The sequence below is a fragment of the Lycorma delicatula genome, chromosome 6, assembly GCF_047948215.1.
Source record: "Lycorma delicatula isolate Av1 chromosome 6, ASM4794821v1, whole genome shotgun sequence".
NCBI classification, from domain to species: domain Eukaryota; kingdom Metazoa; phylum Arthropoda; class Insecta; order Hemiptera; family Fulgoridae; genus Lycorma; species Lycorma delicatula.
The window spans coordinates 21,951,534-21,972,839 of record NC_134460.1 but is presented as its reverse complement, the minus strand read 5'-3'; the positions used below and the strand labels follow the sequence as shown (position 1 = coordinate 21,972,839).

The window sequence follows — 21,306 nt, the reverse complement described above, 5'->3', positions numbered from 1 at the left end:
TAATAATTTTATAATACAACCAAACAAATTCTGTAAAGCTAAAGGAAGCATGAATGTCAGAACCTACTTAATAATCTGCAGCAATGAATTATCTGTAATAACTGAAAAAAGATTTTCTAAGAAGTGTGATCTGAGAAAACTTGTTGATGAAAAAAAATTACAAGTTAATTTTCAAATGTTATTAATTAAATTATGAATAAATCTCATTAAAAATTTTATTAATAAACTTTTATTGTATAAAAACTTCTAATTATTTTAACCAGTAAACTGACATAACTCTAAAATAAAATCTGTATTTACAAGGCACTTTGAATAATTCAATAATACATACAATATTGTTTTCATTATCACATAGAATATCTGTCAAAAACTGAGCTGAATAAGTCCCAAGACATGAAAACTTGCATAATATATAATATTTAGAATAATATCTATCATACTTCTTATAATATTTATTTAAAAGAAAAAATCTTGCAATAATGGTTTAATAACTGCGTTGTGATCATATTTTGGCTTCTGAACCATTTTTTAATTAGTCATTTTAAAACATTTTATGAATGTCAATTTTTGAATAGGTCATAGACCTATGTTTTTTGCTGTGTGCCATGAGACTTCAGATCCAGTCTATATGTTATAAAAACTGCAATACTGTTTGATTCTGAAACATATGGCTTTGAAACTAACTTAAAAACTGTATATTATTGATTACGTAAGAAAGTATACTCATAACTTGCTTTCTTGTTCTTTATTGCACTTTGCTCATTCAGTTTTAATGAACTATATATATATTATCTAGAATAATGGACAGCATTGTTTTTTGCTGTAATGATATTACATTCCTGTTCCTCTTCCTCAGCAAGAATAAAATGTGATTAACTTCTGAGACAGGGGAAATTTTAATCTTTCATCTCTAACCAATTCTTTACCAATCATAATGGCAGAAACTTTCAGTAACTATTTCCACACAGAAGATTCTAATGATGAGGTGCGTGTATAACAAGGTATATACAGTGTATGAATATGTAGAACAAACTGCAATTTTAAGTTTTTCAAATGACATAATATAAATTAAAAAAATTAATTTAAATATAAAATTATTATTAAATACAACTGAGATCATTATTCATGTTTCGTTAGTTCTAGATTCATCTTCAATTATTTTCTCTAATTGAGAAAAATCTTGACTAGGACAAAAATAATGAATAACAAATGCCAACCTGAAATAAAATAAAAATATAATTATTTACTATAAAAGTAAAATATACAATTATTGATCCTATTATTAAATTGTAATGATGTTAAAAAAAATAATAATCATGCTTAATTGTATTAGGAAGCCTAAATTTATGTGATAAATATCTCGGGCCCAAACTGATATTTATGTAGTTATCTCTTTTCAACAGGAAACAGAATCCATAGATAGCTGTCTCACAAAAACATTAAGGATACAGTATGAAAAGATCCTAGTTTTCTTAATATGCATCCAGTACATAATTCAAAACTTATCCAATCTTTCTATTGGAACTATTAATTTCCATTCTCTTCAGCAATACTTCATTGCCATGACACAGGGAATATAGATACAGAGGTGATTTAAGGCAACTTTTAAACACACGGGTATTTATATTACAAGATGCCACCAGTCCTGTCTTTGAAGTAAACAATCCAGTACAATTTTTAAATGTTATTGTATTTATATCGTATTTATATTTGTATTTATAAATGTTTGCTGTCTGAAGGCACGCGAGCTTGGTCTGACATCTCAAACATCTTGAAAGCTGGAGCGCCACTACATCTTAACTTATTTTACTTATGAAAAAGCTTGATGGATGCTGCATTTGTTAAATAATCAACTTAAAATGCATTTGACTGAATACTTCTCAAGAGTGTTTAGACTTACTTAAACGCAATTCCACTGAGTTTCTTTGATATTTTATAACAGCAGATGAAATATAGATTCACAATTTCAAGTCAGAGACCTAACAGTAGATGGGACCAAGTGAAAATGTGCCAAAGAAAATGAAAACAATTTTATCTGCAGAAGTTATAGCTATGTTTTTTTTTGGAATTCTCGTGGTGTAGTGCTTGCAGAGTACTTTGAAAAGACAGGATCATCTTTGGGGAGTATTATGCTTTACTACCGGACTGAGGTGAAGGGACCATTTAGTCTACATCCACATCTGGCCAAAAAGAAAATGCACTTTCATTACAATAATGCACCTGCCCACATGCTTCAGGTTATTGCTACAAAACTCCAGAAACTATGCTTCAAAGTGCTTACAAAAGTGCTTTGTTTGGCTCCCAACAACTACTTCCCGTTTCCAAAACTGAAGAAATAGCTTACTGGACAATAATTCACTTCAAATGATGAGGTCAAAGCTGAGACAACCACTTATTTTGCATAGTTGTTTAAATTGCATTATATTAATGGTATTATAAAGTTGGAAGGTTGTTGGTCTAACTGTATCAAACTGTATGCATTATAATAATGGTATTATAAAGTTGGAAGGTTGTTGGTCTAACTGTATCAAACTGTAAGGTGACATGATAAAACTTTTTCTGAAAATCTTGTGTTTAGTTTATCAGGCCTAGAATTTTCTGAATAGCCCATGCCCATGTTTACTTTAATACCTTTACATTACTTACTAAATAATCTTACATGGAACAAATAATCTGACTTTTACATCACTGACTAATGTTACACAAGAGATATGGTTCCGATGAACAAAATTTAGACAGCATACTGAATTTTATTTTGATCCTTTATTACATTTTATTACATTTGGTAACGTATTTTTGGAGTAAAAAGAATTTAACAGAAAATTGCACTTTTTTTCGCAATTTTTGTTTGTAGGCAAAAACATACATTTTTAAAATAAATTCAGTTGTAACATTTTTTACATATGTAAAAATATATCACAGCTTAAAATCAAATTAAAATTTAAAAAAATAATTTTAAGTAAATTAATATATGCATGTTGTCCATTTAACTGAACTTATTTTATTATACTGATTGAAATATATTAAATTAAACGTTACTATCAAAACAGATAGTGGTGTCATCTACTGCAGCTTTCAAAGTACTGTCATCCTTATATTCTGTCTAAATGTTCATCATATTAGATTCATTTTTATGTTTATATAGTATCTTTCTAAAATATCTAATCCCTTACTATTTGTATTCATATTATATTTTTTAATTTCCAGTATTTCTAAATTTGTCCTAATATCAGATATTATATGTTTAGTCTTAATAAGATGATCACATACATTAGAGAAACCCAGTTTACCTTTTTTATAATTTCTTTAAAGTTCCAAGAATCTAGCCTTAAAAGATGTAGTGGTCTTTCCTATATAAATATGATCACAATCATTACACTCAATTTTATAAATACCAATCAAATTATATAAATCAGATGAATCATTATGTTTATTATTTATTCGGTATTTTATTGTGATTATTTGTCTAATATGCAGGTTTAAATTTATTATCATACACCTTTGTAATATGTTTAGTTATTTTTCAGTATATAAATGTTTTAATATATATTGTCAACTTTTTGTGTGCTGTTTAATGTTATTAAATATGTATTATTTTTAATTTTTGACATTTGTCTATTATATATATTATCTACTAAAGAATTATCATAACCATTATAAATGGCAATTTGTTTTATAATACATACCTATTTCTTTGTTTATTTACTTTTATTTTCATTATACTTTGTATAATTAACTGCTCTATTTACCATGTAAATGTAAGTACTAATTTTGTGTGACCACAGGTGATTTGAAGATCTATATATAGTGATTTTGTTAGATGTGGGTTTCCTATATACTGAAGTTATACATTGTTTATTTTTAGTATTAATTTCACTATTAACATCTAAATAGTTTTTTTAATTATTATTATTATTATTATTATCAATTTCAAAGGTAAATTTCAATCCTCTATAGTAGGAATTTAATTTGTTTTGAATTATTTGTTAAATAATTAAATGCTTGTTACGTATAGCTGGATTATAGACTATAAAAATAGTGTCAACAAATCTAGTCCATAAAAAAATGTCATGTGTATGACTTATCCTGTAAACAAATTAACTTTACTTTAAGGTTTTGTCTTACCTCTGCTGTCCTATTTGTATAAAAACAACAAAATTTAGTATTGCTGAACTGTAAACCCATTAACAACACAATTTTCAAACTGCATCATGTAGTCCAATGGTACTTAATTTTCTATAACAGGATTTTCATACCGTCATATGTCTCTTTCCTGTTAGTTGCATTTACTTATCATACGTTAGTTTCATGTTAGTTATAACATAACAGCACAGAAGGAAATCTGTAGAGGATCCATGATAGCAAATATTGTTGCACTGAATTATTTTCTTCAGAATATAAATGTTGAAACTCTTCCTGACAATTAAGGAAGAAACTTACTTTAATTCAGTATGAAGAAGATTCTAGCCTTTCAGCGTAGATCCCAAAAGCTTGGTTTGTTTTGTTGAGTTTAATTCCAGAACAAGGTTAAGTTAACCTTGAGTTATCAGTTTTGTTTCACAGGAAATGGATTCAGCTTCATAAGCGAAACATCTTGCCCCTCATGTTGAACTTCAGTGGCTACCTCATATTCTCATTCATCTTCTAAAGTTAGATGTGTTGAAGGATGCGGTACAGGTAAGTCCTCACCATGAGGCACTGGTCATATAGCAGATTGTAAATTTGGGTACTGCACTGTGTCTGGATTTACTACTTATTTCTGTTTTCTTTTTAATATAGAAATAACAGTCTGATAAATTGTCTTGCTGTTCATGCCTCACCAATGGTATGGCAAAACTCATTGTTATTTAATGTCAAATCCCCACACAGGTAGCATTAGTTATCCAGATAATTTATGCACTTCATTGGTATATTTATTTACTCACACAACACATTTGACATAGAAACTGTAGTTGCAAAAGAGAATGTGCATATAAAGTGAATTTTTAACAATACTGGTATGTTAATTATATGACTCAGAAGATTTTCTGTCCCGACATGTCAGAACCTACAGTCAATAAATATCATACGTATTCAGATACTGCCTTCATAATATGATTGTAGTCTACCTCAGCTAAAAATCATTTAAAATATTCTTTTATGTATATAAATTATCCTTAATAAAATTTCACAGAATCAATACTTCAAAAATGTTATCACACAAAAAGTATGGGCGATGAAAACATTCTGATTGCATTTTTTAATTCAGCCTAAAAGGTTATATTAGGGACACAATAAACCTTCATGTGTCAAAAACTGTGCTTATTAGTGTAAATTAAGACATTTCGATTTGCCTGTTCTTTTAATTTGCATAATTGTTACACGATATGGTTTAAAATTTAAATCGTGAAGAATCTTAACACAAGATGTGCATTTTATACTACTTTGTTGCGATAACTTATGAATAAGCTTTTTCACACAGGCGGAAATTCTTCTTTGAATACCAGCTACCACCTCTGGTCTTAATGGAAGATTACCTATTTCATTTTTTATTTGAAATTGACCTCATCATATGCCATTTTTTAACCAAAATATGTATGCTACTCTTTGCTGAGATACTGGCATTGAGAAATTTTTCCCCAAATATTTTACACGTTTTTTGGAAGAACCCGCATGTACATCAGCTTCCACTATAGCAACAACCATTTTCTCAATCAAATAAGGGTTTTAGAAAATTACAAGTGAAGTGTGAATTTACAAGTGATAAAGGAAACCTACACAACCAATAATGGCTCTAGTAGTAGCAGCGTTAAAGATGACCTCAAATAACTACAATTCAAGCCAGCTAGGTTTGGTTTTAAGTTTCTCATCTGGTATAACATATATAGTTATTGTCAATATGAAGAACTTGTAATTTAGTGAATACTAATCAAAATAAAAATAAAAAAAAATAAAAATAAACATTAACTCACAGTATACACAAAGAGCAAATAACTGATAAACCAGTACTGACAAGAAATACAGCAGCTGGATAAGTTTCAATAGTTAGACTATATACTGATGTATACAAAAATGTTGCTGATATTGGTACCATTGCCTCAGTAAACATTACAAATGACATTACTTTACCTGAAAAAGAAAACATACTAATATGGACTAAGAACACAAGAAAAATAACTATAACAAAGCAAAAAGTTAAAAGGATTGCATTATCTAAAAATAATTAAAATTGGATTATAAAAAAAATAAATTGGATAGAATTATCGCTTTCTAACAATAATTTGCTTAAAAGTAACACAATAAATGTTTAAGAAAAATGGACATATGTTATAGCACACAAAAAAGATGAAAAGAGATAAAGATACAAGTGAGAACTTGTATAAGCGTACCGTTCACAGGGACAAGAATCCTGACAGTCTCATCTCACTGGATCTCAATAAGAATGGTGCTGCCCTGCTAGCTATTATACTACCTCCAGCATGGCACTAGATATGGATGCAATTCCATAGCACTTACTTAAAACATTAGTTTTAATCTAGCAGTTATTGTATAAGGTACGGTTGTAGTCCAGTTAATTGTTTCAGTTATCATGATTTTACTGTGAAAATATAAACATATAAACTAACCTAATTATACAATTGTCTCTCAGTTATTTAACTATTACTACACTACTTACACACGAATAAATATAGTGAACATAATTTCAATCGATGTTTTACTTATGTGCAGCAACAGCTAATGTACACATATAATTTAAACTGCAAAATAACAAGTTATTACAGTAAATATTGTTCTGCCATCAATTTTAACAACTGTAACCTGCAGTAGTAACTTGATAGTCTGGTGAAAAAATATTATGGAAGTTGTGGTGGTCAGAGTGGAAAAAAGCTTATGTAAACAAATAAGAACATTATTAAAATATTAAGGAAACGGATAACAAAAATATGATTCTAATATCTTATCTTCAGGCAATCAAGATAGTATTTAACTTATTGGAAATTCTTTTATGTTAATATTTTGAGAATAGATTATATGGATAAAAAAATCAATTTAAGCAAAATAAGTCAAGCAGTAGACAATAATTTACTGATTAATTAAAAAAAATATTTCAAATCTGAACTTTAAAAAATGGGAATTCAAGGGATGTATTATACATTCTTGTGGAATCTCTAATTATGAAATTCACCTGAGAGGGTTAAAAAATTAATCCTAATTTAATTTCTTTAAGACCTGTCTGTCATTCATAGTAAGTATTATATATGATTAGCATAGCTGTAGGATTATCCCTCATCTTTAACTAAGAGGTAAGAGATGGTATAAAAATTTAATAATAAATGTTATCAGATTAATAAATAATAAAAGTTTTACTAAATAACTTGATCCACTGTCTTATATAATGTGAAAGCATAAAGAGGAAATAAACCAACAAGAGGGTATACTTATGATGATTACTCACTTAGTTGGTGGATCTTTCATTACCTCAACCACGCTGGCTTTTAAAAGATACATTACTAAATTCTATTGAACATTCCCATTATTAGGAAATTATTATTCTTAAACTGAAGTTTTACCGAGAATACAGCAAACATTCAACAGGAAAGTAGATTGCACTTTCAGTTTGGTATATGCTGATTATCATTAATTACAGCTACCTCTAAACTCAGCAGTAGAAACATCACTTTTTAATCTGATCGTTTCTCTAAAATCAAAGATATTTCCTGAAATTTTAAATCTTTATTCTTATATATATCACCATGCTTGTTTTCTAGAAAATGAGTCAACTATGAAATCATCCAATTACACAATCCAATTGTGCTACATGACACAGTCCATATTTTCCAACAAAGAATACATTATGTTTGATTTCCTTAAGAAAAATTTAATCATATACTGTATTTTTTGGTGTAAAATACACATATAATTATATGAATATCTTTAAAATGCAGAAAATAAATTATTTTCTTATACAAAATAAATAAATAAAAGAAAACAATTACACCTTCTGAATAAATATATTTAACTGCTCTGACTATGCTGTGTAATTGGACAAACAGGATGATGCTTCAAAGATGCTGTGGATACTAAAAATCCCTCTCACAGCAACATACTCAACATTAGTATGCACTCATTAAAGCAAATCAAAAACTCACCAAACATTAACTACAACCTTGATATTTTATAAATACATAAAAATATGCTGACAACACAGTTGTAGGATTTTCCCGTCATGCAGCTAACGCCACATTCTAGGAAAGTCCTACAATTGTGGGTTGTTTCTGATGAACGGTTTACACACACAACTTAATTTAGTTCAATTGCAACTTCCTTCGAGGGGCGCGCTGCTCCCTCCAAACAATTAGGGCCCCGTTGTGGCGTATTCCTGCTAGCCTATGAAGCGTTAACACCGAAAGGACTTCAGTGGACGATCTGAAGGGGAATTATGTCAGGAGCACAAGTTTTAAAAGCCTAGTCTTCCGCGGTCAGACCCAGAAATGGGTTTGAGAATGATGGTCCAAACAGATATGGAACGCTATTCACAAATCCGTCCATAAAATACAACAAAACTTGAAACTTAGACCCGACATTAAAATAAATCTTTGAAACACGCCCGATTAACAGAATCATGCAGCAGCAAGGGACACTGTCCAGCCTCTGCGATTCGAAGGGAGAATTTGTGAAACTCCCGCCACTTTTGCATTCCGCGAAACTTAATTTAAAATATATATCATTTTATTTAAATATAACATTTTTTGTTTATTTAACTGAATGATTCTAACTAATGTGCAAGCATAACATATTTAATTTGTGCAGGTGTGGCGGTACCAGTGGCGATGTTCAGCACTAACTAAACTAATGTAATTTCACAACTTACACAGAACAAATTTCGCTTGTACGGTCGGCAGAGCTATGAGGCTTAAGGCACCAAATCAACCGGGCAATTGTATCTGAGACCCAGCCAGACTGAGTTACACTATAAATATTATAGCCCTTTTTACACTATAAATATTATTCAATTACTTAGTTCTTCCGCTCACCTGTAACGTTACAACATAACAGACGACTACAACAGCTGTATGTCAGTCCTACCAACCTTTGAAATATTAACAAAATAAAATAAATAATTAATATTTAACGTGTAAAAAATAATTTGATTGGCAACCCTGTGGAATTTCAAATGTCCTGGTCCAAGAGGGAAAGGAAATTCCCCACAGGAATAAAAAGGAAATTTCAAGATGGTGGACTACGACACATGCTCCTTGGATGACAGGGGGGTACCAAAATTTGGTCAAAATCAGTCCAATAGTTGGTAAATCCAATAGTAAGGTGATTAAGAGGCCATCATCAAACACATGTACATATGAACATTAACATCTGGAAAATTTCCATCTGGATTTTTGGGTGTCAAAACATTAAGATCCGGTAAAACAAGATATGCCTAAATTGCAGCGATTACAATACTTTCCCTTTTAGAGTAATAGCTCTGCTATAGCATTATCTAGAAGGGAAAGTAAAAACTATGTCTTAGTACATTTACATCACGAGTTATAGAAACAAAAAATGGTATACTAAATGAACTAAAATTCAAATTCAATATACTTTCTGGCCATTTTTTAAATATCTCCTTCATAACTTTAAAAAACCATCAACTGATACTTCAATAAGAAAAGCAATACCAGTCACTGCAGATGGGTGTGCAAAATCAATTAAAGGTATTATGATATGAATTTTGAAAACTTTATATAGCTTAAATTTAGTTTGGTTTGCTATTAAAAAAATGAAAAGTTTTATATACATTTTTTGTAATTAATAACTGTATCACCTAAATTCAATAAAAATTAATTTGTCAGTTTCATTAATATTATCATTTTAATACATTAAAGTAATAAATAACAATCTGATCATGAATGATTTGACTCAAATCCAAATCATCTTCTACCACTTTTGGCATAAATTAGTATGCATATGTTATAATTAATAAGATAATTAATTTATAATTATAGTAATAATATATAACACTATAATTTATATTATAGTAATTAATTAACATAGTTAATTTTTTTTTCTTACCTATCAACTTGATCTTTAAACTTAGTACTATTTATAAAATCAAATATGAAAGAGAAAAGTGTTTCTTTTTAGTTAGATATATTAAAACTGAATATTATAATTCAAATGAAATTATTAATATCATTTTTAAATTGAATCTGCTTATATTATTTCTGTTTAAAAATATGATGAACGACTGAAATGTAATGTACAGTCACTCAAAACTTTCAAATGAAAAAAGATAGTCATATGAAACAAATATTGAATAAAAGTACATTTTATTTTCTATAAAAACTTATACTTTTCTACTGAGTCACCATTTACAGTAATATATTTTTCCCACTGGTCGATCTAGCTTCCAGGTAGTCAGCCACATACACAAGTTTGGAATCCCAGAACACTTTTCAAGAGAATTTTTTTTCAAGGGTTTTGTTATGAATTTTTTTGATTGTGGTGAATCACAGTGTCAGTATTCCATGCTCTGCAATTTTTCTAATGGGTCATAATGATGTACCCAAGTCTCCTGTCAAAATATTGTAAAAGAAAAAATATTCATCATGATATTGTTTTATATGCATTGACATAGCAAGCATACTCAACTCCATAAGTAAGTATGGTAACTGACAGACAATGAGAGGACATGGGTGTTAGTAAAAGATGAATGAAACTACAAGATAGCAGCACCTGTTGCTTTAAGCGACATTTTGTTCTACAGTTGATCCAGTGCACATTATACTTCATCTGCCTCTCATAATGCTCATATAAAACATAATAAATTAAATATTTTCAATTTGATATTTATTTTTATTATTACAGTATTGACAGCAATAATACTAAATTAATATTAGCTTTACTTCATAGTATATATATACAAATCTGATGCTAATATAATTGTTAAAATTATACTACAACACATTTTGGTCAAATTATAGTTTAGTAATTGAAATTCTCTACTAAAAAATCAACACATCCAAGCAGATTACTACACCTGATGACACTAGCATCATATTATGAATGACAATATTTTATGCTGATATCTGATGACATTAGGAGAAACTTTTATAGAGAAGTATAACAATATGATGGGGAAAGCGAGTAAATAAAGAGGAATTAACAATAATGAAAAAAAAAAACTTGAAGCAAATTAAATAATGTAAAATACAAACCTAATTCGTGTAAAGGTACAAGTTTAGAAATCTGAGATCTGTATAACGGAGTAATAAGAGTTGATAAGCAGCCCACAGAAATTCCTACATACAATAATTTACCACTTGCAGCAAATGTATATATTAGAGAGCTGCAAATACGAGTCAGTGATACTAGTAATAAAGCTGTCAAATCACTAATACGTAGAACTGATGACATTAAAAATGTACCAAAATACAATGTCATCCCTGTAAAATAAAAATATTCATATCAACAATGATTTCTCATAATTCCTAGGTTAATTAATTAATTAATTCCTAGGTTATGATAATTAAAACATAAATTCCTAAGTATGTCATAAAAATTTTTAAACTTAAATTTTCTAACGAGTTCTCCTGTTTTAACACCTACTTGGTAGTCGAGACTTTTACATGATTTCTATGGATGGCAGTGACTCAATCTTTCATCTGAATGGTCCTAGGTTCAAATCCTGATAAGGCAAGGCCTTTTTCATATGCTACATAATCTTATTTCCATGTACAAACTTAAATCTTATGTAGTGAATTAATTGTAAGAAAAAATTAACATTACATATATTTTTATTTTTCTATTTTCTTAATCTATATATTTCAATCTGTTCAACTAGTGAACAATAAACCCCCCCCCCCCCCACCATGGACCTATTTGATGAGGATGATATGTGTGACATGTAATGAGGTATAGTCTTGTACAAACTCAGACTGACCAATCCTAAGATGTGTGGTTAATTCAACCCTAAATACCAAAGTACACCAGGATTCACTATTTAACACTCAAATCCGTACAAAAGTGACTAACTTTTATTAAGATTTGAACCTCAGAATCTTCAACTTTGAAAAGCAGCTGTTAAACAACAGATTTGCAACAAGTTAACCACTAGACAAGTCTCGTGGACTGATATTACATATATGATAGGAATTGTTTTAATTGGGAGTTCGTTATTTTAAAAGCCCTAAGAGAAATTAGATATCCTTGTAAGACCATGCTGATTATTACTATTTTCATTATCATCATCATCTATGTTCTGCAGTTTGTGCCAAATTCATTTTCTTTTCTGTTGAATTCTGTTTGGTGTTACAGTTGTCTTACTTCAGTTCATTAATAATTATGATCTTACTACTTCCTCTCTCATTAATTTCCTCTAAAATAACCCTTGATTTGCAACTCTTTCTTAAAGTATATCCCAGTTTTTTTTTTTTTTTTAATTTTATGATCTTATCTAGTCACTTGATTTTTAATATTTTTCTTCATAACCAAATTTCAAAATATTCTTAACTTTGGTCAATCTTTCTTCAGAAAGTCTATACATCTTTTATGTATCAACAAGGTTCATATATTTTAAGTCTCTTTCTAAGTTACATGTTTCTCTTTCTGATACCTCTTTTACTATTTCTTATCTCATTTTAAACTGTTTTTCCTTTCAGCAGTTTTTTATCATTATTTTCTCAAGGTATTAAAAAATAAAAAAACCTATTCAATATACATTTAAACATAAATACAAGAAACTCAGTAGTAAAGATTTCTAATCATCAGGTACATTGCTTGTCAATCACATATAAAATGTTAATTAACTTTCCTTCTTATATATACTTAAGATATCATATTACCATGACAGGAGATTTTTTCTTTATATTTGAATCTCAATGAATAACCCCCTTTGGAATTATCCCCTCATTCCCCCTTTGGAATTAATAAATGTGTATTGTTTACAAGGAGTTGACCAGTTAGTTATTCACTGTGTGATACAAATTTTGAATAGGCCTGAAATCATTCATTTGATATAAACTCAATTTTTCAAATTTCTATTTAAAATAACAAACAGACTCAAAACATGACAGAAGTCTGGTGAATTTCAGTTCATTCAAAATGTTGAATGCTATTAAATTTCATTACTTTTTTTTAAAGAGGTTGAAAATCAAGCTGTAAATACAGGACATAGCTATGGCATTAGCAGAACTGGGAATATTTTCTTTATAGTACATTTACATATGAATCAGAATTCTTTATATGATTAACTGGCCAATGAAATGAAAAGCTGTGTCTAAACAATTTCTTTATTGGGATATTTTACATGTTGATCAAAATGTCTTGAGCAAAGATTTTCGTTAGAGAATTTTTTAAAATAACAAGTACACTTACCATGACTATACAAAAGAATAATTTTAATTTGAACAGTAGCTTTAAATACGCTTGTTTAGTTGTTTTTCATATTTATTAGCCCAGTTCAAGTTTTTTTCATGATTTCTGTTATTTCTTTTTTTTTGTGGGGGGGGGGGGTGAACTGTTACGTGTCCAGCCTCAAGCAATCATCAATGAGTAGTGAAATCAAAAATATTCACACCAGATTGAACCAATTTATTTTAGAAGTTAAAAGACAGTAAGCCTAATCTTTTTCTATCAAAATAATCATCTGTGCCTAGGATTAGATTTCATCTTTATATCTGGAATTAGTGTTATATTATGGAAACAATATCTGCTTGTTTATAACAACTTGGATGCTTTTAATAACTTTATATAGCTTGGCAATGTCTCTTCATATTAGAGAAGAATGTCCAATATGTATCATATCTTATTTTTCTGCTAAGTAGTATAATATACGTATTAAAACAAAAAATAAAAATTTTAATTCTTCCCACAAGCTGATTAAAATTTAATTATAACAGCTTAAAAACTCACTAACTTATCATTACAACTTCAAAATACATACACTAAAAACACAAAACAGCTGGAAATATTAGAGGGAGAATAAGATTACACATATATGTCTACAAACTGAAGGAAATTAAATACTAAAAGTATTAGTTACACTAGTCAACACAAAATTTGTATTTCACATGTTACATAACTTTTCTCATTGTAATTTGCGCTGATTTCAAATGTGCTACTGAAATTGTGTTACACCATGCAGGTTTTACATATATCGTAAATTTGTAAACTTTTTTATAATGATGATCAATTACTGGTTACAATCAAGAATAGTTACTGTATTTTTAATTTTAAACAATATGTATAGATGTTTAATAAAGAAAAAATAAACAAATGTATACACTGTATCATGAGAAGTAGACACACACAAACATATCTGTATGATGCATATACAAACATCTGTTGTTGCCTACTACAGAACCTTAAATCTTATTCAGTCTAGCTTCAGTTGCCTATACTGTTTGTTGTGTTTCACAGAGTTATTTGTGTTTTACTATATTTTCATCAATTCTTTATAATACAAAAGTGATTTTTGTTGTTTTTATTCAGTACAACATGATGACTTCTGCAAAAGTTTGTGGATGTTCAAATCATCCAGACAATTTTGTTACGTCTGTGGTAAATTTATGCCTAAGTCTCAAAGAAAAACTATTTCTGAATTGATAAAAACAGCTTCTAAATTTTATTTTGATTGTGCCCTGGGGATCAAGATAAAGTCTGGGTGCCTCATGTTATTTGCATTTCGTGCTCAGTAACTCTAACTCTGGTTGAAGGGAAAATGATGAGTCATGCCATTTGCTGTACCATTGGTTTGGTATGAACATAAGGACTGCTACTTTTTTATGACAAATATATTTGAATTTTCATTTAAAAATAAAAAGTTCATAACAAATTTAGTTGATTTAAACAAATTTTAAATGAATAAACGTAAATAATAATTATTTTTAAATACTGATTTCATGATGATTATGCATTTATTGGTAAATCAAATGTATGTATCTAAAAAAAACATGACATATTTCACAAATTCTGATTTTGAATTCAGCCCCCCCAAATGAGTTAATGTCACCATTATTATGATTCCAGATATACTAAATTTTTTTTTTTTGTGGGCGTGTTATTAATATTAATTTATTCACTGTTTTATCTGTTTATTATTCTTGTTCATTAATTTGTACATATTATATAAAACCTAATTTGAGTGACAGTGAATATTATTTTCTTGTAAATAAACTTAAAAAAGTGGTTATTAATAATCATATTTAAAAACATGTATTCTTATTGTTAATTGCTACTGTAATATATTATATTATTCATGTTTAGTTTAAATGAAATTTATTATTAAAATAAATAAAATTTGTCGAGTGAAATTAAGTTGACATTAATATTAAAAATCTAGTACACTAATACATAACAGTAGTTGCTACATCATTATTTTTGCAAACAGTTATTTGCAGTATAGTAATTACTGAAATGAAACTAATGATTAATCTAGAAAAAGAAAACGGAATGATAGAGTACAATCTTATATGTTAAAAGGAAAACATAAAGAAAAGAAATTAAAAAATACAATATACTAATAGGAAACCATGAGAAATAGTTCTTCCGAAACATTTATGGCTATTTTTATTAAAAAAAAAAAAAACAGAACATTTTTTTATATGTTCAGCTAAAAATGATGAAGGAAAGAATTATTTTAATAATTCTTAAAATTTAGTGAATTTTATAACTAAAACATCATATCAGTTTCAATTTAAACTGGCACTTAGCAAATCTACTTAAACATTACTTCTTGAGCATCAATTGAAAAACAATTAATTACCTGCTTACCTGCTATAACTACTGAGTATGATGAAAACTCTGAATATTCTTGTAACTGCCATCCAAATCTTTTTTGAGTGTTTAAATAAAACACAGAACCTTCCCCTGCAAAATTAAATTACATTATACACATACATTAATATTTCACTCAATGTAACATTGTTTTTTTGTAGAAGTAACAATTCTTTAAAATTTGTATTACTATTTTTCAAACACCTGACTGTTTTTATGTACTTTTCAATTCCTTTCTCTTGTGTTAATCGTCAATCTTTTTGGCCTCATCACATCTCTTATATCTTACATCATGAATTATCTTTTTTACATATTCTAATCTATTTCTTCCTTTACAGTTTTTATCCCTAAACTTCCATCTACAATCAAATTCACAAAATCTGGGTGTCTTAATATATTAATTTTATTATCTTGAATATGCATTTAGATGTATTATAAAAAGGAAGATGAAAATAGTATGAAATAAATTATGAACATAAAAGAACAAATGAGTGAATTATAAATAATACACTACAATAATATAATAAACTAAAAGGTTGTAATGTTTAGGATCAGACTTTTCATCAGAATAACACTTTAAAAAAAGTCGGAGTGAGGTTCCATGAAGTGCACCTGGATAAATCCAGAACAAAGAGGGGAAATTTTTTCCGTGAACTGAATCTAAACAAAATTCACAGCTTCATTTACCTTCAAATCACATCTCACTAGATCAGATCTAGAGTTGTAACTTGGGACCTAGACCCATCACAGGTGACCCCTTGATAGTCAATTATGAATAAGGTCTTTAAAGGAATAGGAATACACCACACCACTATCTGAACCAAGTAACACACACAGAGTTCAGAGAAGATAGCATTCAGATAAGGTGGGCTGCCACATAGAAAATAAGATGCGATCGGAAACATTGAAATGCCCCAACACTACAGACATGAACAAGAAAAATACAAAGTCCAAAATCAAACCAAAGCAAATCACCTACATTTCCACACACATGCAGACTGGTAAACTAAAAATAATAACTGGCCTAACCAACACAAAATTCTCATCATGGGTTTGCAGTAATAAAAACCCCAACCAGGATGCTATGGAATTTCAAGGATACAGTATGTTCTACCAAAGGTAAACCTGGGAAGAGAGTGATGAAAATTGTTTTCAGTTTGGATTGGGCTCGTTAGTGAGCCTCAAAATAATAAACTCCATACAAAAATTCAAGTCGCAATCCCCAAGAATCTCAACACTCATTCTAAAAGCATCTAATAAAATCTACACTATAATAAATGCCCATGCACCCACTAATAATAAAAATGAATTCTCCAAAAGCCCATAAAGAAACAGAAAAGTTCTGGGATCTATTCTGACCTAATTATAAATAACATTCCCGAAAAACCATGTTAAACAATTAATTGGAGACTTCACTGCTCAACTAGGCAGAGAAAGATGATACCGCTACATCATCATAAAATGGCCCGCTCCAAAGAAAACAAACAAAAATGGACAGACTTGTCAATCTCTGCAGAAACCACAACTTAATCTCAAAATCCACATATTTCAAGAGGAAAAACTCAAACCCTGGAAACACCCCGACTACACTAAAGGAGAATGGCAACTAGACCATGTCTTCATGGACAAACACCACTACAAAGAGATCAACAACATAAAATTCTTCCGAGGAGTAGACCCAACCTCAGATCAATAGTCAAAATTAAAATTAAATTTACTTTCCAAAGAAAGCAATAAAACCAAGCTCCTAAAACTAAAAGTTTTAGGAAACCTTACCCAACTAGCTAGACCCTACTCATCTAATCAAGAGTTAGTCAGTCCATTATCAAAGTCCCTTGGATGGGACTGTTTGGGCCTTGTGGTCCTCCTAGTACTTGTTCATATGTTCTGGTCTTTGTGCTCTTTCTAGTGTTGAAAATGTTCAAGTTGAGAGATTTTTCTTGCGTGTGTGTTTTTGTTCTTGATTTTGTTGTTTAATTTTATCTTATCTGTGGTGTCTACTGATATAAGGCCAATTTCCTTCAGATCCTCTCTTATTTCTCTGATCCATCTGCATCCTGTCTTTCATAACAAGATTATAGCCTTTTCAGAGGTCTTGAATCTTGCATCCTCATGATATGTCCAAAGAATCATAGTCTCCTCTTACGCATGGTATCAGTAAAACTCTGGTTTTACGCATGGTATCAGGTTTTAACTCTGTAAACAACTTTGTTGGGCACAATCCACCAGTGCCCGTCTTTCTGTCACTCTTTATTGATGCAGGTTCTTCCAATTCTTTTGATTTTCTGGAGTCTGTCTGTCTTTGATTATTTTTTCAGTTGGAAGACAGTTTCTGCAGTATAAGTGGCATTTGGTTTTATAACTGTATTTTAGAGTCTTATTTTTGCATTAATGATATGCATTTTTTATTTTAAGTGTACCAGGTTAATTTTCAAGCTTTGGATAGTTTGTTTCTTCTTATTCGAATCAAGATTTATGTTTAGGTTGTTTGTTATTAATTCTCCAAGGTATTTAAATCAGGTTACTATTTTGATTTTATTACCATTAATATTTACTTCTTTTAATCGTGTTGGTTTTTGGGGCATAATTTCTGTCTTTAAGTATTGAATGATATTTTGAGGCCAATTTTATTTGCAATGTTTTGAAATTCTAATATCTGTGATTTAGTTTCATTGATGTTGTTTGCTTGCAGTGCCACGTCAGCAACGAAAACCAAGACAGTTTGTTTTGATTTTAAAGTCTGTTTTTAATTTTGGGGGGCATTTTTTGAGCTATTCCCTCATACTATTTCTAGAGCGCAGTTGAATAATAGTGATGAGAGGTGGTAATCATCTTGGTGCAGTTCTATTTTGATCTAAGTTTCGAGATCTCACCTCAGAATTCTACCTTCAACTTCTTGTGAGGGTCAATTTTGTCATGCTTATTAATTTCATATGTAGTCTGAGGTGTCTTAGAATGTTTAGTAGAGATTCTCTGTGGATGCAGTCAAATGAAAATTGGATGAAGCAAGACCTAGGCTGCAGGGAGGGTGTTCCAGTACCTTAATATTCAACTTGATGATTTAAATGGTGTGGCAAGTCGTGTGTGGGCAGGTGTTGTCATACAATAATAATAGACTTTAATAATTCTTTAATAATAGACTTTACAGAAACTGAGCTTATCATTGTGATTTGATGAGCAGAAACATGACTGATGTTCAAAGAAACCTACTTCATCGATGGTAACTTGACTATTTGCCAGAACCATCTCGTGAGCTTGCTGAATCTTGTCGTCCATGGTGGAGGTTGACTTTTTATCACTTTTTCATGATAAAACAATGTCTCTGGTTAGATTTCTCTGGTTAGAGGGTGTGAAAGGGATTGAAATTCATTGTAGACCTTTATCACAATACAGAGACATTGTTTTATCATGAAAAAGTGATAAAAATCGAATCACTGCTCATTGTTCCAACTTTGTCCTAACTGCCTGTGGAGTAAACATATTTACACTTCAATAACCAGAAGGCAAATGACGCAATAAGGATAAAATTTTGCACACATTACTGCAGATGTACCAACTCTAAGTCAGCATGTGCAGAAGGCAGTATGACAACCCTGAAGGTGTGTTATGGTAAGAGTGTAGATAATTTCTGACTTGCTCCTGTAGTTATCTTTCAGGAAGTTAAAGTTCTACAGTAATATTAATCTGTGGAAGGCTAGAAATAAAGTGTCTGAAGTAAAAGATTTATGTATAATGGATGGTAGAAGAGAATACAGAAAAATGAGAATAAAAGAGCCCAAAAAGTAAGTAAAAATAAGTGACAGTGAAGAGACAAGATTTTCATTCACTGAGTTACTTAAAATAGCAGGAGGAAACCATGATTACAGGTATCATATTTAAATTCTGGAAAGATGCTGCAACAAAACAAATCATGTCAACTCCAACAGCAAAAGACACTAAATAATTATTCTAAAATATTGTGAAAAACTTAGTTTTTAGTTGGATTCTTAAATAGTAAACATTAAATATTTTGCAATAAATGTGTTTTCATTGATTATTAATATTTTTTTTTTATTTATTGTCATAATCCTTCTACTCTGTATAATCAGAATTTTCGCAATTTAAGCTGGATCCAGTCCCATCAACTCAAACTACTGAGCACCTACTTGTAGATAGTAAAAAAGGTACTATAACTAGACAATGAATCTTTACTGTCTATTATCGGTGACGTTTATGAAAAAGTTATATTACAGTGTTATAAAAGTTATATTAAAATTATTATATCTACCATACAATAATTTTAAAGTTAAATAAAAATATCTGATTTTCATAAATTCATTAAAATATTTTATTTATAACCATGAATTCATAATGAAGTAACATGTTCAACATAATGTACATTTCGAGGGCTATCAAGAAAGTAACTTATGTCTTGCTGTAGTTTACGAAGGAGGGGGTAGCCATGCCATCTTGGTGGTCACTGCTAGCCTTATTCAGTAAAGAACTGTGTTACATGGACTGTAAAGCATGTTGTTAATTTTTACAAGTGTTTGAAATGTGTGCCAATATACACACATGTGTTTGAAATGTGTGCTAGTTGTGAAATGGGATCGGTTATTAGATTTCTTTTGGCAAAAAATTACAAATCCATTGACATTTAACAGAAGCTATATGATGATGAGAAACATATAACATGTAATGGGAAACATATAATGAGTGAAGATAAAGTGAGAGAGTGGAAAAAGTGGCCGGCCTAGCATTCTGTCTCACGAACTGGTAGTGGAAGTTGATAAAAGATTCGCACTAATCAGCATGAATCATTTCATCAACTTTTACCAATGCAAAAAATTTTAGCATTTATCAAATCTTCAGCATTACAGACTTCAATTCTGTTTCTGAAAATTTCACCTACTCTTTTGTATGAAGTTGCGATGAAGAAGTAGTTGGGTTTTGTGTTCTACGGGTTCCAAAACTTTTTTGCAACAACAGTTTTCTGGGACAGAAAAGTGGTGATTGGGACCAGTACTTAAACTACCAACTTTTGTTAACTTTGATTTTCAAAACTGAAAATCAAACTGTACGTAGTATTAATTTAGATGACAGGAATTTTTTATTAAACGGATCCCCAGTTGTATGGTAGTAATTTAAGTATTTTAAAAATATTTTTTAAATTTTTGTTGAATTCATAGAGCGAGGTGCTGCAATAAATGCAGAAATGTCTTTTAAAACCCTAAAAAGGCCCTCCAGAAACAAGTGATGCGGCATGTTCACTTGAGGTATTTTTTTCATCTATGACAATGCACATCTGCACACAGTTCATTGTATTCGAGACTTTCGACAAAGTTTGGATGGGACATTTTTTTTCATCCTGCGTAAAAGCCAGTTCTGGCCCCAAGTGATTACAATTTGTTCTCTCATGTAAAAAAACTTGCTGACAACTAAGTGCTTTGACGATGACAAGTGGTTCCAGGAAGGTGTTACTAACTGCTTGAAAAACCAGACAGTGAAATGTTTTGATGAAGGGGTACAAAAACTCTTCTGCAGATATGACAAGTTTTAAATTTATTTGGCAACTAT

General features: G+C 29.8%; 1 protein-coding gene across 1 annotated transcript in view; it reads right to left on the bottom strand.

Annotated features, from left to right (window-relative positions):
• Window positions 1-213: 213 nt before the first annotated feature.
• LOC142326724 (putative peptidoglycan muropeptide transporter SLC46) overlaps window positions 214-21,306 on the bottom strand; it is a 56,551-nt gene continuing 35,458 nt past the window's right edge. Inside the window, exons 7-10 of the mRNA XM_075369371.1 lie at window positions 15,748-15,843; window positions 11,193-11,420; window positions 5,952-6,108; window positions 214-1,217 (exon numbers count right to left, since the gene is read on the bottom strand). Coding sequence (XP_075225486.1) covers window positions 1,124-1,217; window positions 5,952-6,108; window positions 11,193-11,420; window positions 15,748-15,843 — 575 coding nt within the window. The 3' untranslated portion in view covers window positions 214-1,123. The remainder of the gene's footprint in view (window positions 1,218-5,951; window positions 6,109-11,192; window positions 11,421-15,747; window positions 15,844-21,306) is intronic.